General features: G+C 52.8%; 4 protein-coding genes across 4 annotated transcripts; 3 read left to right on the forward strand and 1 right to left on the reverse strand.

Annotated features, from left to right (window-relative positions):
* Nucleotides 1-143: 143 nt before the first annotated feature.
* On the forward strand, nt 144-886 carry CTAM01_13087 (uncharacterized protein; the record flags this gene model as incomplete). Its single annotated transcript, XM_060529092.1, has 2 exons — nt 144-600; nt 678-886. 2 exons carry the CDS (start codon nt 144-146, stop codon nt 884-886), a joined length of 666 nt encoding a protein of 221 aa, XP_060376324.1.
* A 1,319-nt stretch (nt 887-2,205) lies between these two features.
* On the forward strand, nt 2,206-4,128 carry CTAM01_13088 (uncharacterized protein; the record flags this gene model as incomplete). The annotated part of the gene is made up of 1 exon (XM_060529093.1): nt 2,206-4,128. The coding sequence occupies one exon, from the start codon at nt 2,206-2,208 to the stop codon at nt 4,126-4,128; it is 1,923 nt and encodes a 640-aa protein (XP_060376325.1).
* A 3,974-nt stretch (nt 4,129-8,102) lies between these two features.
* On the reverse strand, nt 8,103-8,702 carry CTAM01_13089 (uncharacterized protein; the record flags this gene model as incomplete). The annotated part of the gene is made up of 1 exon (XM_060529094.1): nt 8,103-8,702. One exon carries the CDS (start codon nt 8,700-8,702, stop codon nt 8,103-8,105), a length of 600 nt encoding a protein of 199 aa, XP_060376326.1.
* Nucleotides 8,703-10,736: 2,034 nt separating this feature from the next.
* On the forward strand, nt 10,737-11,212 carry CTAM01_13090 (uncharacterized protein; the record flags this gene model as incomplete). The annotated part of the gene is made up of 2 exons (XM_060529095.1): nt 10,737-10,843; nt 11,179-11,212. The coding sequence occupies 2 exons, from the start codon at nt 10,737-10,739 to the stop codon at nt 11,210-11,212; spliced, it is 141 nt and encodes a 46-aa protein (XP_060376327.1).
* Nucleotides 11,213-16,732: the final 5,520 nt, after the last annotated feature.

Raw genomic sequence — 16,732 nt, forward strand, 5'->3', positions numbered from 1 at the left:
AAAAAAGTCTCAGCTTTCCAGCTTTTCCAAACACAACCACACTACGACTCAACAAGCTTGCACAAATTTTGATTGATTTCAGCCCCTCGAGCTACCCTAGCTGGTAAACTTCCAGCCTTCAAAAGAGGCACGCAAACGACCCGATGAACACCTCTGCGACAACCCGCGCCCTCCGCGCATTTGCGCGCGCTCAGCGCACCGTCCCCCGATCCGTCCCTCGAGCTTCGTCGATATTACTTCTACCCTCTGCCGCTGCCGCACAGCCATTATGCATGTGCCGTCAATTCCATGCGACCCCATTCAGATCAAAGAATGAGAAGCCCAAAGATTACCAGGGAGCGACCGACTTCAGCGAGATGGACGTACTGGCCAACACGCCGATCCCCTCGACCTCGATCGACGCCTGCGTATGGGACGGCTTCCACCTGAACAGCGGTGTCAAGATCATGGACGGCGATGCGGCGCTGCTCATCGGCGGCGAGGCATTCGAGTGGAGGCCCTGGGAGGCGAAGGGGTCCAAGAACCTGATCAACGCCAAGGGCCAGTTCGAGCTGCCCGCGGAAGCATTCGGGCTCCTCGATCTGGTCTGGCCAAGGCCTGGTGCGCATTTTCCCCGCTCTCTACTCTTCTCTTCTATTTCGAGGGTAGTCTAGTTTACTAATGATGCTTCTTTACAGATCTTCTCATCATCGGTGTTGGTCCCAAGATTGTGCCCCTTAGCCCGGCGACGAGGAAGCACCTAAGTTCGCTCGGCATCCGTGTCGAGGTGTTGGATACGAGAAATGCCGCCTCCCAGTTCAACCTTCTTGCTACGGAGCGAGGCGTCGACGTCGTTGCGGGCGCGATGATTCCCATCGGATGGAAAGAGGGTAAGGGAGCTGTATGAAGTGCAGGCGGTGTCTTGGAAAACCTTCAATCCGATTCATGATGAGTCGAACTTGGAAGGCACACATTTCGTCACCCAGACTGGAGTCATTCACATGGCAGCCTCATAGCGATTCACGGCGATTCATAGGCCGCCATGGGTGTGACAGAGATGCCAGTTTGTCCCGCCCATGGCAAACTCTCGATTGATTCAACCGGGAGACCATCTGTATTTTCTTTTGGCCCCGCCATAGGTCCCACCTCTTGGTCATGACTGCAAGAGCTGTACTATCACAACCCGTCAATGCTCATACGGAAATACTCCGCGACCAACATTGAAAACTTTTCTCACTAGAGGGCTACTCGTAATACATAGAATACTAGTTACCTAAATGCAGTGTACAATACCCAGAGTTCAACTTCATCTGATACGTAATCAGCCTTGCAGCACCGTGGACCCTGGACAATCCAAGTGTAGAAAGTCAATACAATTGGCCAGGAAAATCTAGATGCAATAAACCAATGACAGTGTTTTCCCGGGCCCAGGTGGAGGAGAGATGACGAACTGTTGGCTGAAAATGAGCAGTGACATAAAATTGCCAAAAAGGCAAAGGTTTGCCGTGCCCGCTGAATGCACTTGCGGCCTGTCCCACCTTACCTGTCTATCGAGGCGGCTCATCGCTACCTACGCTACCGTACTCACCAGCGCGCGTCTCTCTCACTCATACCTTATCTCCCCTCCACTCATTCCGCTCTCACTCACTCCGACTCGAACCCCAGTGACAGATCTTGCCTTACGAACGGCCTGTTCCGACCACGTTTTCGCCTGCGTCTCGATCAGTCGATCTCTCACGAAAGACACCTGCCCCGCGCGCGCGTGTCTCTCACAATTTGAGGAAATCAAAAAAAGAAGCATCCGCTTTTGTTTCTCCTGCAGTGCTTCTGGGCCTCGCGCCCAGCAGCACCAGGTGCAACAGACCAGAAGTCAACGAGGGGACCGCTTTCCCGCCTCAAACTTGGTTGACTCACATTCCCGGCCCAGTGTCACCGACCACGGTCGCCGCTAATCTCGTCGCTCCTTTTTCTCTTTCTTGTTATTCTGTCTGAACACGGCGTACTCACAAGATCAACGCTCCCGCGTCCCGACCAACAAAAAAAGACCCGGCACTTTCTTATAGCGCACTACGTTCAGAGATACCCGCGCATTATCCGGTCTACATTACCCACCACATATTAAGTTGTTGAACTTGAAATCATTATATTCACCAAACTATACTAGCGGTATTACCTCCCGTTACGCGCCCGAATCCCGGCATATCAGAACCCCCCTCTGTGTTCAATATGTCGGACCGACAACAGGGCGCCGGCTGGCTAAGCTTCGCCAACCCTCATGACCCTGGAGCCACCGATCCGACCTTGCTGAAGGAGAACTCGGAGAGCCGCTCGTACACCACGGAGCGCTATACCTATTCTGGCATCAGGACATTCTACAAACGACACCTCCAAGCAGACCAGCTGCCCAACCCACCACTGCCCCTGCTGGTCTGTATCCACGGCCTGGGAGGATCAGTGGCTCAGTTTCATCCGTTGCTGACTAGTCTGGTTCATATATCATCTTGCCTGGCCATCGACTTGCCCGGCTGCGGCCGCTCAGAGTTCACCCAGCAAGCATGGGACGCCTATACTCCGGAAGCGCTGTGTGAGCTGCTGGAGGTCATCATCGATGAGTATCGTCAGAAGGAGCCCGACCGCAGCGTCGTACTCATCGGCCACAGTATGGGGACTACCATATGCGCGCAGCTGGCGAGTCGCAATGCGCCGCACAAGACGGACCTTCGCAAGTACGTTGTCGGACTGGTCGCCATCTGTCCCGTAGCCGGCCCACCCACAGAAGACAAGACGACGCTGTTTCGAAGGCTACTTTGGGTACCCGGCTGGATCTTTGACTTGTGGAGGGCTTACGATCGGTGGGGAGGCCCGCAAAGTGCCAGCGTCAGTCGATTCGTCGGCCCTGGTGCTGATCTCGAGCTTCGCAAGCTCCAGGATCGCTTCAACAACCAAAGCAGGACGCCCGTCTGGCGCAGAATGGCCTGGGGATCGCTTCCAAACTATGAAGATGGAGTTGCGAAGGGTGGCGTACCTGGCAAGGACGTGTGGACCGGCATTGATGTTCCGGTCTATCTTGTTGGCGGAAAAGAGGATAAGCTCACGAAGCCTGAGGAGGTGGACAAGATCAGGGACTATCTCTCAGGCAAGGCGCCTCTATCACCCGAGACTGGGTCGGACGACGGGCATGAAACCATTGTCGACGCGGCGGCACCAGTCAACACATCAAAGATTCCGACGGACCACGGGCCCGAGAGTATAGATGATATTCGAGACGAGGACTTCCATCGAGATCGTAAAGTCAACGAAGATGCCGACAACGCTCTCGAAGATCCGTCGACACCGCAAGAGTCGCCGGCAAACGTCCCGCCTCAGCCCCGGCATCCTACCAAGGTCGTCAGGTCTATCATTATGCCTGCACCTGCCAATCACGCGCTTCTATTCATGCCTGCTACAGTCAGAATTCTGGCTGGTCTCATCTCCGACTTCCTTGCCAATCATGTCACTGGTCGTCTATCCCTCGGCTGGCAACTACAGTATCTCTCACGGGAAGGCAAGTGGGATGTGAAGAACCTGGCCAAGTGGAAGGGCGTTACCCCGGTCTCGCACCCAATCGGTCCAGCAGGCAGCCCGCCAGTCTTCAGAGCGATGAAGACTCTGCGAGAAGCAGACGACACGCACTGTCCCGCCGAGTTTGTCAAGAACTGGGGAGGAATCATCAAGGACGTGATTGACATCAGTCACGACAAGCCGGTGTACGACCCACGGACCATGGAAAAGGGCGGCGTACGATATCACAAGTTCGCGACGGTCTCAAAGATCCCGCCGAAGGACTCGGAGGTGGCCCACTTCATTGCCCTCGTGGACAAGTTGCGGGAGCAGCAGAAGGCGAGGGCCGAGGAGGAGAAGTGGGCCGAAGTGGACGGGCAGACGCAGGTCATTGGCGTCCACTGCCACTACGGCTTCAACCGCACTGGCTACTTTATCGTGTGTTATTTGGTCGACCGGTGTGGGATGTCGGTCAAGGACGCAATCGAGACGTTCAAGGAGGCGAGGCCTAATGGGATTCGCCACCAACACTTTAGAGACCGGCTATATCTGCGGTACTCGGGACTGCAGGAGGAGGAGGCTGTGGAGCAGCAGCAGAACAGTTCATGAGATTCTCCCGCTTCAACATGAGGATTTCGTGGGTATAGGGGGGGTGAAAGGGGTTCAACTGGCAGCGTCACTGATTAATGATAAATATACTTTTTCAGCCTCGCGGTTGGCAGCATAATGAAGTTTCCTATACTCTGAGAATTCCAAGGGCTAGGCTGAGAGTATCTTGGCTGAGATGCCTAAGCTTACCATCTGTAGTGTTACTTGAGTAACGATGACTCTTCATTTAAGGCAGTTGATCTTTTTGATTTCATTCCTCAACACCAGAGACAGATGTAGGAGGCGACTCTTGGAGGTGTTTCACACAATATGATCTTGTCTGATTGCAATAAATTCGCAGACGAGCCTTTCTAGTAAGCTATTTGGCTGGATACCCTCGAGAACTCGTCATGCGCACATCGGTTCACATACCGAGCTCGGACAGAACTATTTTCGACTTCAAACGTGATTCTTCTCGTTTTTTGCATCTAGACTGCGGCCCTCGGGGATAACATCAACAGCCGACGCCTTCTGCGTGCGGCGACAGGATAGCCATCGTCGGCAAGATATCCCACAAGCCGGAGGCGGACTGGGACATCTTCTCAAGATTATTGAATTGAAGGGAGCGCTGGGTATCAGCTCACACATAGGCTATTCGGGCAAGACACCTCGCCCTCGAATGATCAAGCAGCCAAAGGTCTCGCCTACCTCGACGCCACCCCTATCAGTCCATAACCTCCCCCATCATTCGATACTCCCTTCTCACAAGACCTTCCAAAACTTCAAAAGAATCAAATTATCCATACATCTCTATCACCGACACACTTCTCATCACCAGCAAAAGAGAACACTGATCAGTGGGAGGCTTGAACTCCCGGCCTTGGCATTTACACAACATTTCCTGGTGAAATATTAGTACCACGCTCTAACCAACTGAGCTAACCGACCCCATCCTGAAGCGGATTTGATTGTTGGATGTGTGATGCCGTGTGGATTTTGCCCTAAGTCAGGGAGGGCCACGATGATGGGGGGTCCTCGGAGGGGCGGGTCGCGGGGCTCTTCGGAGGGTTCGGTGGGACCTCCGGCGCTGACGGATGGGTCGGTGACGACGTTTCTACGTGCATCGAAGATTCGGAGAGGGGTTTGCGAGTGGTTGAAGGCTGTAGGAGTTGTGAGAAAGTGGAATCTGATGGAGAGTGTGTTTGGGTTCTGATCTCGACGCTTTATCGTCTCTTTTGCTGCAGACCTGATATGTGTAGCATGGACATCATGTATGACGACTTGGACTTGTTTGGTATAGAAACTATGGTAGAGAATTCAATGATCACTTGAGTGTGCGCAGGAACAGTTCATAATCTCACCAGAAGAAAGTTATCACAATTGTTGACACCAAGCCTTGGGCGCTTTTCTTGATACATCCAAAGCCTCACACGGCGACATGTTCCGTGATATATGAAGACCAGAAATAGAGCTTTGGATGTGCTGAGATTGTATGCAGTCTAGTATGAATATATGTAGTGTAGTAACAGAGACGCTTCCCCTTTCCAAAGGCGGCATTGCAACAGGCTTTTCCCTTCGCGTGGAGGGTTTACTTGGTATTAGGGCGAAAGGTTTAACACTTGTGGCAGTCTGATGATCAAATCAGGCGGGCTCTTTCATATGTATCTGGGACGAGCATATTTCCCTAATCCGTGCCAAAGTAACAGTCAACTCGATAGCTTGCGCATCCGGTGTAATATGTTACCAGACGACTACATACTTCAAAGTCTACAGTCAAACCTTGCTATTGACCAGAGACTAGAGTCTCGTGTATATAAAATAGGGTAGAATGATGTTAACAGCCGTGACTGCTGTATCTGTGGCCAATTACTTGTCGCTGGGACTAGACATAGGCTGCCTCGTCAGCTCATTTGAAGATTCAGTGCTGTCCCCTGAAGGTTGAGTGCCAAATACGATGTGTGCGCACTGCAGCCATGGCCGATTCATGGCCCGGCGCGTGATTGAGTGGGAGATTGGAGCGCTGCTCTCTGGGTGACTTGTAGGTAATACCATCAAGAGCCTAAACACTATTACACACTGTAGGTGGTCCTTCTGAGTCCATCCTTCCGCGTGTTTTCAGCCCGGCATACTGGAGGCATCGGGCTGATAAAGACCAGTGTTTCTGTCAAAGATGCCGTGTAACACATGAGATATCTGGAAAGGAAGGCTGTTACATCTCTCGGTTTAGATATAGACAGAACTCCGTTGATACCGAAGTTGATTCGATGGATGTAGTCTCCTGTCATACGAGAAGTCATTCTGTCATACCACTCTTCGAACAAAAGTTTTCAGCAGAGGCCTCCATGTTCGTACGATAGCAATCCCTAATTTCGTAGAGGTCATAGACTGTCCTTTCCATGTCGTCGTCTCAACTGATCCCTCTGCTCGCATTGACAGAGAATGCGAAGGCCATAAACACATACTCTTGTCGTGATATCCTAATCCTGTTCCAGCGGGCTCAAGTTGGCTTTTCTTCGCCCTCCGCACGTATGAGAAGATGATACGAAAGCAGGGTAAACCGACTTCAGTACCACATCAACCAGTTGGACAAATCATGTCTTGACGGGAAGGGATTTGGAATCCACTACTTCGATACGAATTGGCGATTGCACTCACGGATTGAATATGAAGAGAAATACCAAAATCGCCAATAGCCACGTCTAAAGGCCTTCTGAACTGCGAGACTCCTTCTTCAGATGTAACCACGATGAATACGAGATGAGTACTTTGCAAGATCACAGATGGGAAACTTTGATCTCTGCGCTGCACTCTACTTAGCTTTGTATGTGCCCCTTTTTCTTCAAGAAGCACAACTGTAAGTGATGTTACACTCTTTAAGGTCATTTGTGAAATCGAGACTCTCTTTCTCTCTTGTGAGTCTCCTTGATCATACCAAGGTATTCATGGTCTTTCGTGTAGTCGCGTCGAACAGTTGGAAAGTGGTGCTCGTACATGATCTTACAGCGGCTTCGCAGCTCCGAAGAAGTAAACAGGTGAGCTCGTAACCAAATGGATAAATGGATCACAACAAGTCAGGGGGACCTGAGAAACCCTCCCTCTCTCTCTGTAACCACTAAGTCTTCTTGTACATCATATCCTCCAGGGGAGTGAAGATGTCTCCTTCCAGGCGCTCAACACAAATACATTTACACAAGGCAGACAATCTCCATTCACATCATCAGCCGCCGTCTACTCCAGGTTTTGTTGGCCCCCTTCTAAAGCTTCTAGGTCCATAAGCCAACGCCGTCGAAAAGTTCATGCTCGACATCGCACGCCGTCGAAACCAAGAGTAAATTCTCCGCAAGCGCATGAAAGATCAAGATCACCGGCGCGCCGCGATTCTAAACTACGGGGAGAAATGGTAGCTTCCACAGCGGAGGACGTTACTGGCGGCGCGGCCTTGGATAGCTTCGCGATCTCAAAATGACGGACATTCGAACGGCTCGCTCAACGGATCTGTCTCCTAGACGCCACCTACCATTCTTCCCTCCCCTCCATCGCTCCCTTCACCGAATCACCTCTCCCGGAGCAAGCAACCAAACCCACACAAATCCAAACAAACATCAAGTTTGTCTCTACGAACCACGAACCGGCTCGCGCACCCACGTGGGGATCAAGAACGGCGGACAGGAGGCGGCGTCCCGGGAGCCAAAAACGACATGAGATGCCGCGGGACGAAGAGAATGGTCGGATCTTCATCCACGTAGTTCGTTCATCCTTCGTGTTGATCTCTCCAGGCACATAACCTCACTCATTGGACATCTCGGCGAGCCCGTTTTTCAAACTCTGTTTTTACGAATTATTCCTGCCCCTACATCCTCGCAGGTTAAACCTAGATGAGAAGCTGAACTGCATAGCCTGGACATTGCAATCACCAATCGTGACATGCACGCAGGGTTCACATCACAATCACATTCCCACGCATCCACAACGAACACACCAGATCTACGAAACCTTCATCCTTCTTTGCCCTGTGATTCAATTCTGCAAAGCTTTGATTTGACTCTCTCTCGTGCTTCGTAACCTCTGTCGCCCACAGGACCAAGCCAAGCCCCCCCCTTTATCACGCAAGTCAGAAGACCGACGAACCGCCGCTCAGGCAATTCTCGTGAAAAGCAATAACACGCCGTCACACGGGCATGTAATGAGCAGGGCACCGGACAAGGGGGTCCAGGGTCAACACCCTCTCTCTTTCTCAATACGAACATATTTCTTCGAAAAGGCGCACGAATGAGCGGGTGATTGGGCAATCTCGGAATATCATCTCCTATCCTCAGAGCATCCAGCACACGGCCAAGTCCCGAGTCCAGGCCCAGGCCTCCCAATTCAGGAAAGCAACTCATCGTACGAAAGTCTCTCTTTGCATCGAAAACTTGCTTTCGTGCTTCGCGTCTGTAATGTGACGAGATCCCAACAGTCCAAACAAGGGCAACCTCCAGCGGATCCTGCATTTCTGCTACTGCTGCCTCCTTCACTCCGTACATACCATCCAGCCATCTAGCCATCCATCCATCCACCCACCAGCCAGCCCCCTTGCGCGTCGTCGTCAACCCCATCGTGAAATGAGAAAAAAACCCAAAATCAGATGATCAAACCTGGCATGTACGCTCCGTCAAGCGGCCGCCGCTGACTGCCGCTTCCCTCCTTCGAACGAAAAAGTCACACGGTCTATGCCATGCAAGCGCACGAGCAAAAGCGAAGAAGACAAGACAGGTCAGCCTTCTCCGAATCCTTCCTGCTTGCCCGTCTACCCCAGCCATCACATCACACACATCCCATCACGGGCATCAAGGGAAGGCCCATCTGACAAACACTCAGACCAAACGCCCCCCAGCACCAACGCCAACACCAGCACCAGCCAGCCCCCAAAGGCCCGCAGGCTGCGGGAACAGCAAAGACCCTCAAGACCGGACCGCGGCAGCTACTCTCTTGGGGAAGAGACAAGACCAGGCCGGGCTCCTGCATGGCATCAGCACCAACACCAGCGCCAGCACCAAGACAAGAGCACTGTTCATCGTCAAGTCTAGTCTAGTCGGGTGGCCGGGGCTGGGAATGGGAGGGGGAGCACGATAAACCCTCAACGTTTAGTTCGGTGGCTGACCTATCTTGAACTTGGCTAAGCTACGTGGTCTACCTCCCGTAGGTAGAGACCACCAAACGGCCACGACACGTCCACGTCCCCGTTGGACACGCGCCGAGAACTGACCCTCTCTCTCACTCACTCTGTGCTCTCTCGCGTTTCCGTGATGTTCCAACGAAGACAGCTTCATCCTTTATCCGTCACTCGCTTCAAATCCTTCGTCAGGAAAACACACAAATCGCACACCCCCTTTCACTAGTTCCCTTCCCCCGTCCACCTGTTCCCTACTCTTTCTGGGCTAATCTTGGTTCACTCACGGCCCTCAAGCCAACAAGAATCACAAGAAACCAGATGACAAGCCCGCAGAAAAGGTCGAGCGCGAAAGCTCAGAAAAAAAAGGAGCGCAGAAGTGTCATAGCACATAGCACACCCCCGGGAACCAGCAAGACCGGCGGACAAGAGGCGGGACAGAACGCGAGAGAGAGAGAGAGAAACAAGACGAGTCCCTCGGACAGTGAACTAGCTTGGTACACCACTGCGCGCGGGCGTGGGATCTTCTCACTCTCTCATTCTCACTCTCACATCCGTCTCGTCTGTCGCGCATGAGGCCTAACGCGCGTCATGTCCCATCAGCTCGCTCGCTGATTCACCAATTCGTGTCGCGAGAAAGAGGCAAGCCAAGCCGTGTATCGTGTCTATGGAGACCAGAGACTGGAGATATGATGTCGCGACACTTTTGCCTTTCCCCCTACTGTATAGTTAGCGGTAGTAGTCTCCTTTTCCCCTACTTGCCACGCCCACGCCCCCCCTCCTTCTTCGTTTCGTTCTTCCGGGGCCCTCTTATTCACACTTGTCTCCATCGTGGGTTCCTCATTTTGTTTCTCCGCCAGTCTTACCGCATGACGCCGCCGGTTGATCATAGGGAAAGGAGAAGAGCTGGCTGGTGTACGAAATACGCACTCCCTAGGCCTTGCTGCTCTTGCCGTCCTCCCACCCCTCATACCGGGGGCTAATCAAGTGCTGCTCCTCTTCTTTCTCACCTGCCGGTATCCCTCTTTCCCCAACCATACATCATACAGGTATCGACAGCCAAACAAGATGGAGGAGAGTAATCCACACGCCCTGGATTTGGCATGGTCTAAACCAGAGAGGGTGAACTAGTCCAATAGAGACAGCGAGAAAAAGAGAGAGAGAAAGAAGACGGCAATGCGTAGAGAAACCCTAAATTTCTCAAATCGACGCCGTCTCGAAGACCAAGAAGGCGCCCGCTAAAGCGATGTTGCGCCATTTGGCCAACAAGAGAAACAGGAGCAGCAATAAGGCAAGCCCTCACAAGATTCCACGCTACAATCGTCCGCTAGACACGTCTCCCATATCAAATCAATGACACTAGAAGGGGTGGGAAAGGGAAGTAGACGATCCCATCACAAGCAAAGAAGAAGAGTAAGAAGAACAACGCCTGACCGAGGGGTGTATCTTGCGTGCTGCTTGCCCATGTGGGAAAAAGCCCATGCCGGAAAGACGCCCGACATCCAGCGCCAACGCCAATATCAGCACCAAGACCAGCACCAGCACCAGCACCAGCACCAGCACCAACACCAGTCATCGGCTGACGGCGTGAGCGTTGGAGGAGGGGGGGAAAAAAGGGGACCCGGGGGAATAGGAATATGCCAGCCAGCCATCAAAGGAAGGAAACCAAGATGGCCTTCTTTTTGGGACGAGACCGGGGGGGAACAAAGTACGTTGGTTTCTGTTGAGCACGTTCCGAGGGCGACATATGGCACCGGCCGTTTGGCCTTTTCGTCGACCGGACCTGTCGTCCTATGGCTATGGCGTTTAACCCGGGGTACCTGTCACGGAGTCGACTCCGGGAAAGACGGCCGCCAAACTACGGCGTTTACAAAAGTGACAATGGCCAGCCTACTCCGTACCAACTACTACACAATTGATAGTGTCCAGACCGGAGAGGCGGGAGGAGGCGGATGAGGGACCGGATGACCTAACGACCGATGATGAATGAATTGTATCCGTAATACATACGTAGAACAATTTGTCATTGCTGCTCCTCGGTCTTCACCCCCTGAACAGTCCAACTGAGAAAGACTTTCGAGGAGGCTTGCAAACAAACGCCCGCCAAGTTACGCAATGCGCCCTTTCTCTTCCTCCGCTTCAAACTTCATCCACTTGCGGCTGGGCTTTCCCCCCCGCCTCCCGCGACTGGTATTGATTCCAAAGAGTACCAATTTGATACGAACGTGCGCCATGTCACGAGGAAGGGGTGGGGAGGGAACGGGTAGTACGGTATTATTCCTAGGTCAGGTACCGTACAAGGCAAAAGGTAAGGCAAGGCAAGGCAAGGCAAGGCCAAGCCAGGCCAATCTTACCCTTTGAGAAACAGTCCCACCCCTTCTCTTTGATCTCTGATCTCTTTCTCCAATTCGAGATTTACACAGCACAGCTCTCCGAGTCGTCGCATCCGATACGCCCTATGCAAGCGTAGGTATCAGATGAGGGAATTGCACGGAGCAAAGAGAAAAAGGCAGATATGGAGACCTGAGAAAGCAACGAATCAAAGAGAGATCAGCGCTCTTTCCGCACTGCCACCGGGTGTCCTCGGATGGCGTCGAGGAATAAAAGATCTTCGAACCTAGCGCGGCGGGGAAAGGGGAGGCGGGGGCCAAAAACGTATGTAGTGGGAGGTAGGTAGCAATCCGTAGCCCAGAAGATAGGCCGCGAGAGGAAGGATGGGAGGTAGCAGGGAGCAGGGGGAGGACGAGGACGAGGACAAGGAGGGAGCAGTGCATCCGTAGAGCTGTGTTGCGTAGAGGGGGGGCCAAGATGGGAACCCTGCCCTTGGATAGCCCGTCCATTCTCTCTCACTCTCTCTTCGTTGACCCTCCATCGCTCCCGCCGCCGTCTCTCATCCGCCGCCCTACCGAAAGAACAGACCACAAGGAAATCAAGACCCGGAACTTGGAAGAGCCTCCTGGACGCTTGTCTAGATGGAAACGACGTGGATCCCCACTAGACTGGAGATGCAGCAATACGGGCTGGCACGAATCATTGAATGTACGCCACTACATGCGACGTTGGGGGAAATTTGCTTGGGGATTTTCGGGTTAATTACCCAAGATCCCGTGTATTAGGCCGAGAAGGGGAAGAAGGCAGCGCCACGGAAGAGAAAGAGAGGAGAGGACGGATACCTACTTGGGTACTCGGAGGGGTGTGCGAGTGGGAGAGAGGGAGAGAGAGTGTGTGTATCTGGGTCTACCATAGGACAGCCTGGGTCTGGACAATCTCGATACCTACCTCCAATCCACACTCTCACTTGGGAGGTGTGGTGGGCTCTGCCAGTCTGCCAGAGGCCGTGTGCCTGAGAAGGCAGGGTTTGTCACGTCTCGTTGGTTTTATTGCATTGACAGAGTGGCTTGTCTCCTGGCCGCTGTCGCCGCGTTTGGATGAACGAATGTGCCGTCTCGAAACAGACATGGATGGGTTTCTGCGGGGAGAACAGACATTAAGGGAGGGTAGGAGGAGGAGGAGTAGGAGGAGCAGGGCCAGGAGGGTACAGTGTGTGTTACGATATCCTGAAAAGACGAGACCTAAGGATGGCTTTCTCCTCGAGTCATTTGACTGAGGAGATCCTGCAGGCTGCTTATGCTGTTGAGGAGGACTCTACCGTGGTTGCGGATAGAGACGCTCCCTCCACATGAGATGTTTGAGAAAGTGGGCTGGGGGGAAAAGGCGGAACAAAGAGAATGGCTCCTGAGGCGCAGAAGGAATAGTGAAAGACGCCAGTCTATGGTTGGGGGCCGTAGGTCCATAGCTCTCTCTCCATCTTTCATCTCCATCTTTCTCCGGTGTCACTCACTCTTTCTGAACGAGCTCGGGCTGCCCGCTGGAGAGGGGAGTGCAGCAGAGGAGGAGAAGGGAAGGGGGCATTGGCAAGGGTGAGGACGAGGGTGAGGGGGGTGGTTTGGAGACGATCAAGCGTCCGTATGGACGTGGGATCTAACAAGTTGGTTGTCATTGTGATAGCTCCTCATGTGCCTGTGTAAATGTGCCCAGCTCTTCGTCCAAAGGGCATGGTTACGGACGTTGTCGAGTACGGTGAAAGGGAGGGAGCGCCACGGGTGAGAAAGTTTATTTCGGCGTGATGTCTTGGATATGTCATCGTGATTGGACACATTGCCGGCAGGGGAGATGAAGGTCCTGCGCGGTCTGAGACCTCTCTTGTGGGTAGATTACGCATACGTATGAGACTCGTTTTTGGGTGCCTGTATCCGTAGGGATGAGTGAAAACATCGTGGTCTCGGTATCCGGAGAATACCTGTCATACCCACGCATGCCATGCTCGATTCGTATTCATCCTTGCGTTTGTGCTTCTCTTGTCTCATGATGAGGTATTGTTGCATTCAAGCCCAGGCAGGGCTCAAATTTTCTTGAACCATTGACTGGCGCGCCAAAATCGCGCTTCTAGATGTCTAGACCCGATTAGGCATGATGGCAAGTCTGGGTGTGAGATTGTAGTGTACGTAAGTATGGCCAGAGTGAGCCTGCAAGCACGCACCGCGGCGGCTTTTGGTGAGCGGGAGAGCATCAGCTAGCCTGCCGTAGGTCGTAATGGCGAGAAACAGAGCGAGCCGTCAACCGACGCTGAAGAATCGCTAGCTGAATAGAGGCCGTGTCGACGTGTGTGGCGCGCTCTGGGCCCAAACTCTGTCGGGGACCTTTGACATCCAGTCTCAAGATATGCTCGGTGTCCGTATCTTTGCAAGGAAAGGAAAGCCTGTAACTTGGTAAATGGATACAAACTTGCGGACAGGGAGCAGGGAGTCGGGACACCAATTCCAATTTCAGTACCAGATGGAACCCCGAGTCGATGTGCCCGTTTGATTCTGCTCTTCACTGCCATTGCCCATATGTCCTGACATTGAAACGATGAACAATGCTCGTAGCTCACCAGATGTCCTGCGACAGGAGGCTGAGTTTTGAGGCTTGCGTCATCTTCTCATCTCTCAAAGGGGAAAGCGGAGTCGTGAGCCATGTAAAACCCGTCTCGTTCGGTTGAGTTTTGCTTGACCTGCATAAGGTACGCAGCATGGAAGCTTCCCCCATTTTCCCCAGAGGGAATACCACGACCGCAGTCTCGGGACACCGTGGTGCGCCTTTTTTCTTTTTTTTTGTGTGCCTCGAGCTTCTGCCATAATCCGATGTTTACAGTTTCAAGGCTTCTTCCCCAAAAGAAGTACGGCTTCAAGACAGAAGCAAAGGCCCCAAAGGGAGTGTCCGTCTTACATTCAAGGCTTAGCCCCAGCCAGGTACGGAGTATTCGTACCTACCTACAGGTTACCCGGTGCCGCCGTCCCAAGTGAAAGGGTGGACTATTGCCGCACCATGTTACCTCCCATTTGGCGTTATTCTTTGTGCAACTTGGTTGCGTGCGATAGCTCGGAGAAAAGCAAGGCTCCCCAATCGAATTCGCGTACGACCCGAGGCCAGGTGCTTGGGGCTTGGAGACCGGCGAGACAGCAGGAATAAACAACGTGGTGTCCTGGTCGACGGATGATGTTCACAAGGATCGACGTAGCCCCGGTCGCGCGAGGCCCACCCGGGAATATGCAACCCAAAACCCCTTTTTCAACGACATTCAAGCGCGAGTCGTGCGATTCGATATCATCACCGCCGCTATTTGAATAGGCGGAAACCGCGCATTAGGTCCGGATTTCGCACAAGAATATCCGTATCCGTACGTTCCATCTGTGAAGACTATCTCAATCGGCTTGTCGATGTAACCTTGGGGTTCCATTGAAGGGAATCGTATGGACTATTCTGCTCCGGTATGGGTCCTACGCTGCTGAATATTGCTTGTCCATTGGCAACGCAGCAAAGCTGTGCCAGTTGCTTCTACAAGCGCAGGCAGAAGCTGGACGAGAGTAGCGGGCGCTGAGGCGAATCATCAGATGCGGGCTTACATCGGCTGCAGCTTCTGATGCAAGTCAAACCTACTTGTAATTAATAGCACATGGCATAACGGCCATTAGAGAACGCTAGAAATCTCCAAGGTCTTTCGAGGCCTCGAGTCCAAGAAGCAACTCCCCATTCATCTCTTGCATGGCGCTTCTGTACGGACGCCAAGCCGGCTGGAGAGAGTGAGATGGAGGACACCTTTCATCAGGAGGATCGAGAAATTTAATCGCCAAAGGTAGCCACAATCCACTAGCCGTGAAAGGTTGATGTTCCCTAGTCGCACCATGCTCCCAGTTCGAAGACCGATTGCTGCATCTTCCCTAGTGTATGTTCACCATCGCGCTTCTCAGTCGTGTCAGTGTTTCTTGTATCGTGAATTGCGAGAGCCGTCGGCACCATTGGGAGCATATTGGAGCACTCATCTGCCACTATCCCTTTCAGAGATCGCCGAGAACAAAGAAAGTCACCAACTAGTTGGTAGACGGTCGTTGGTATAGTACGATAATGTTGTCCTTCTCCGCGGGGGCTATAGTAGGGAGCCATGAGTGCTGGAAGCCAAGCCAGGACGAGGTAGTGGCGGAAGCGAGAGTGTCACTATTGTAAGTTGCTAGTTGGTATAGTTATATTGTCGGATGTCTATTATTTGTCTTCTTCACTAAGATACCTTCAGAGGCACCCTCGACGGCGGCGGCGGCGGCGACGACGTTCGGATCTCTGTAGTCTCAAGCTATGCCTTTCGGAAGCTGCTGGTCTGATAGGTAGACCTCCCAAGAACGTATCGTACCATTCAGTAGCCCCAACGGTTGTACACTAGAAATAAGTAGCCCAAACGACAGCCACAGGCTGACTCCCAATGCATGTCGATTTGCGGGATGAATGCAGCTGATAGACCATCCTCTCGCACGGACAACGTTCACTGACGAGATCGACCTGTTGTTGGGATGAGTGACTAGCTCTGTAAACATCTAGGCGGTTTCAATGCCCATAATCTCCAAGCTCGTATCTTTCCAAGGTCACCTGCTGTCTGTTAATCCTGGCCGCCGACGAAAGTTTCGCCGCTCAGGGGTTCGATATCATCTGGATGAAGCATTGCGCATCGAGAATGGCCCGTCATCCTGCCAGAGGGAACACCCATGGATTGAGACTTGAACAGTAAATGCCAAAGGGAGCAAGGATGGGCATATTTGGAGCTGTATCATCCGATGTTTCTTATTGAGTTCGATAGTCGGCGGTACAGTTCTTCGCAAGAGTACGCGCGGTTTGCAGGAGGAATACTCCAACCAGTCCTTCCAGTACAAGCATTATCGATGCTGCTTTGACTGGTGATCCCGAGATGATGAGCATCGCTAGAGAACCGTGATTTGCGTTGGCTCGCAGGGTAAGCGCAAGACATATTGTCACGCACACACTCTGGCCTCTGTTGAAACTGGGCCGGACCTTGTCAGATGTCGGCGAATGCAAATCATCGGCCACGGGAAAGGCGACAACCTCTCTCTGTCGGCCCTCTCGCCGGCAAGAGGAGGTTTCGTCTGCCCA

The sequence above is a fragment of the Colletotrichum tamarilloi genome (genome assembly GCF_030869305.1).
Source record: "Colletotrichum tamarilloi strain Tom-12 chromosome Unknown Scaffold_88.1, whole genome shotgun sequence".
NCBI lineage: Eukaryota > Fungi > Ascomycota > Sordariomycetes > Glomerellales > Glomerellaceae > Colletotrichum > Colletotrichum tamarilloi.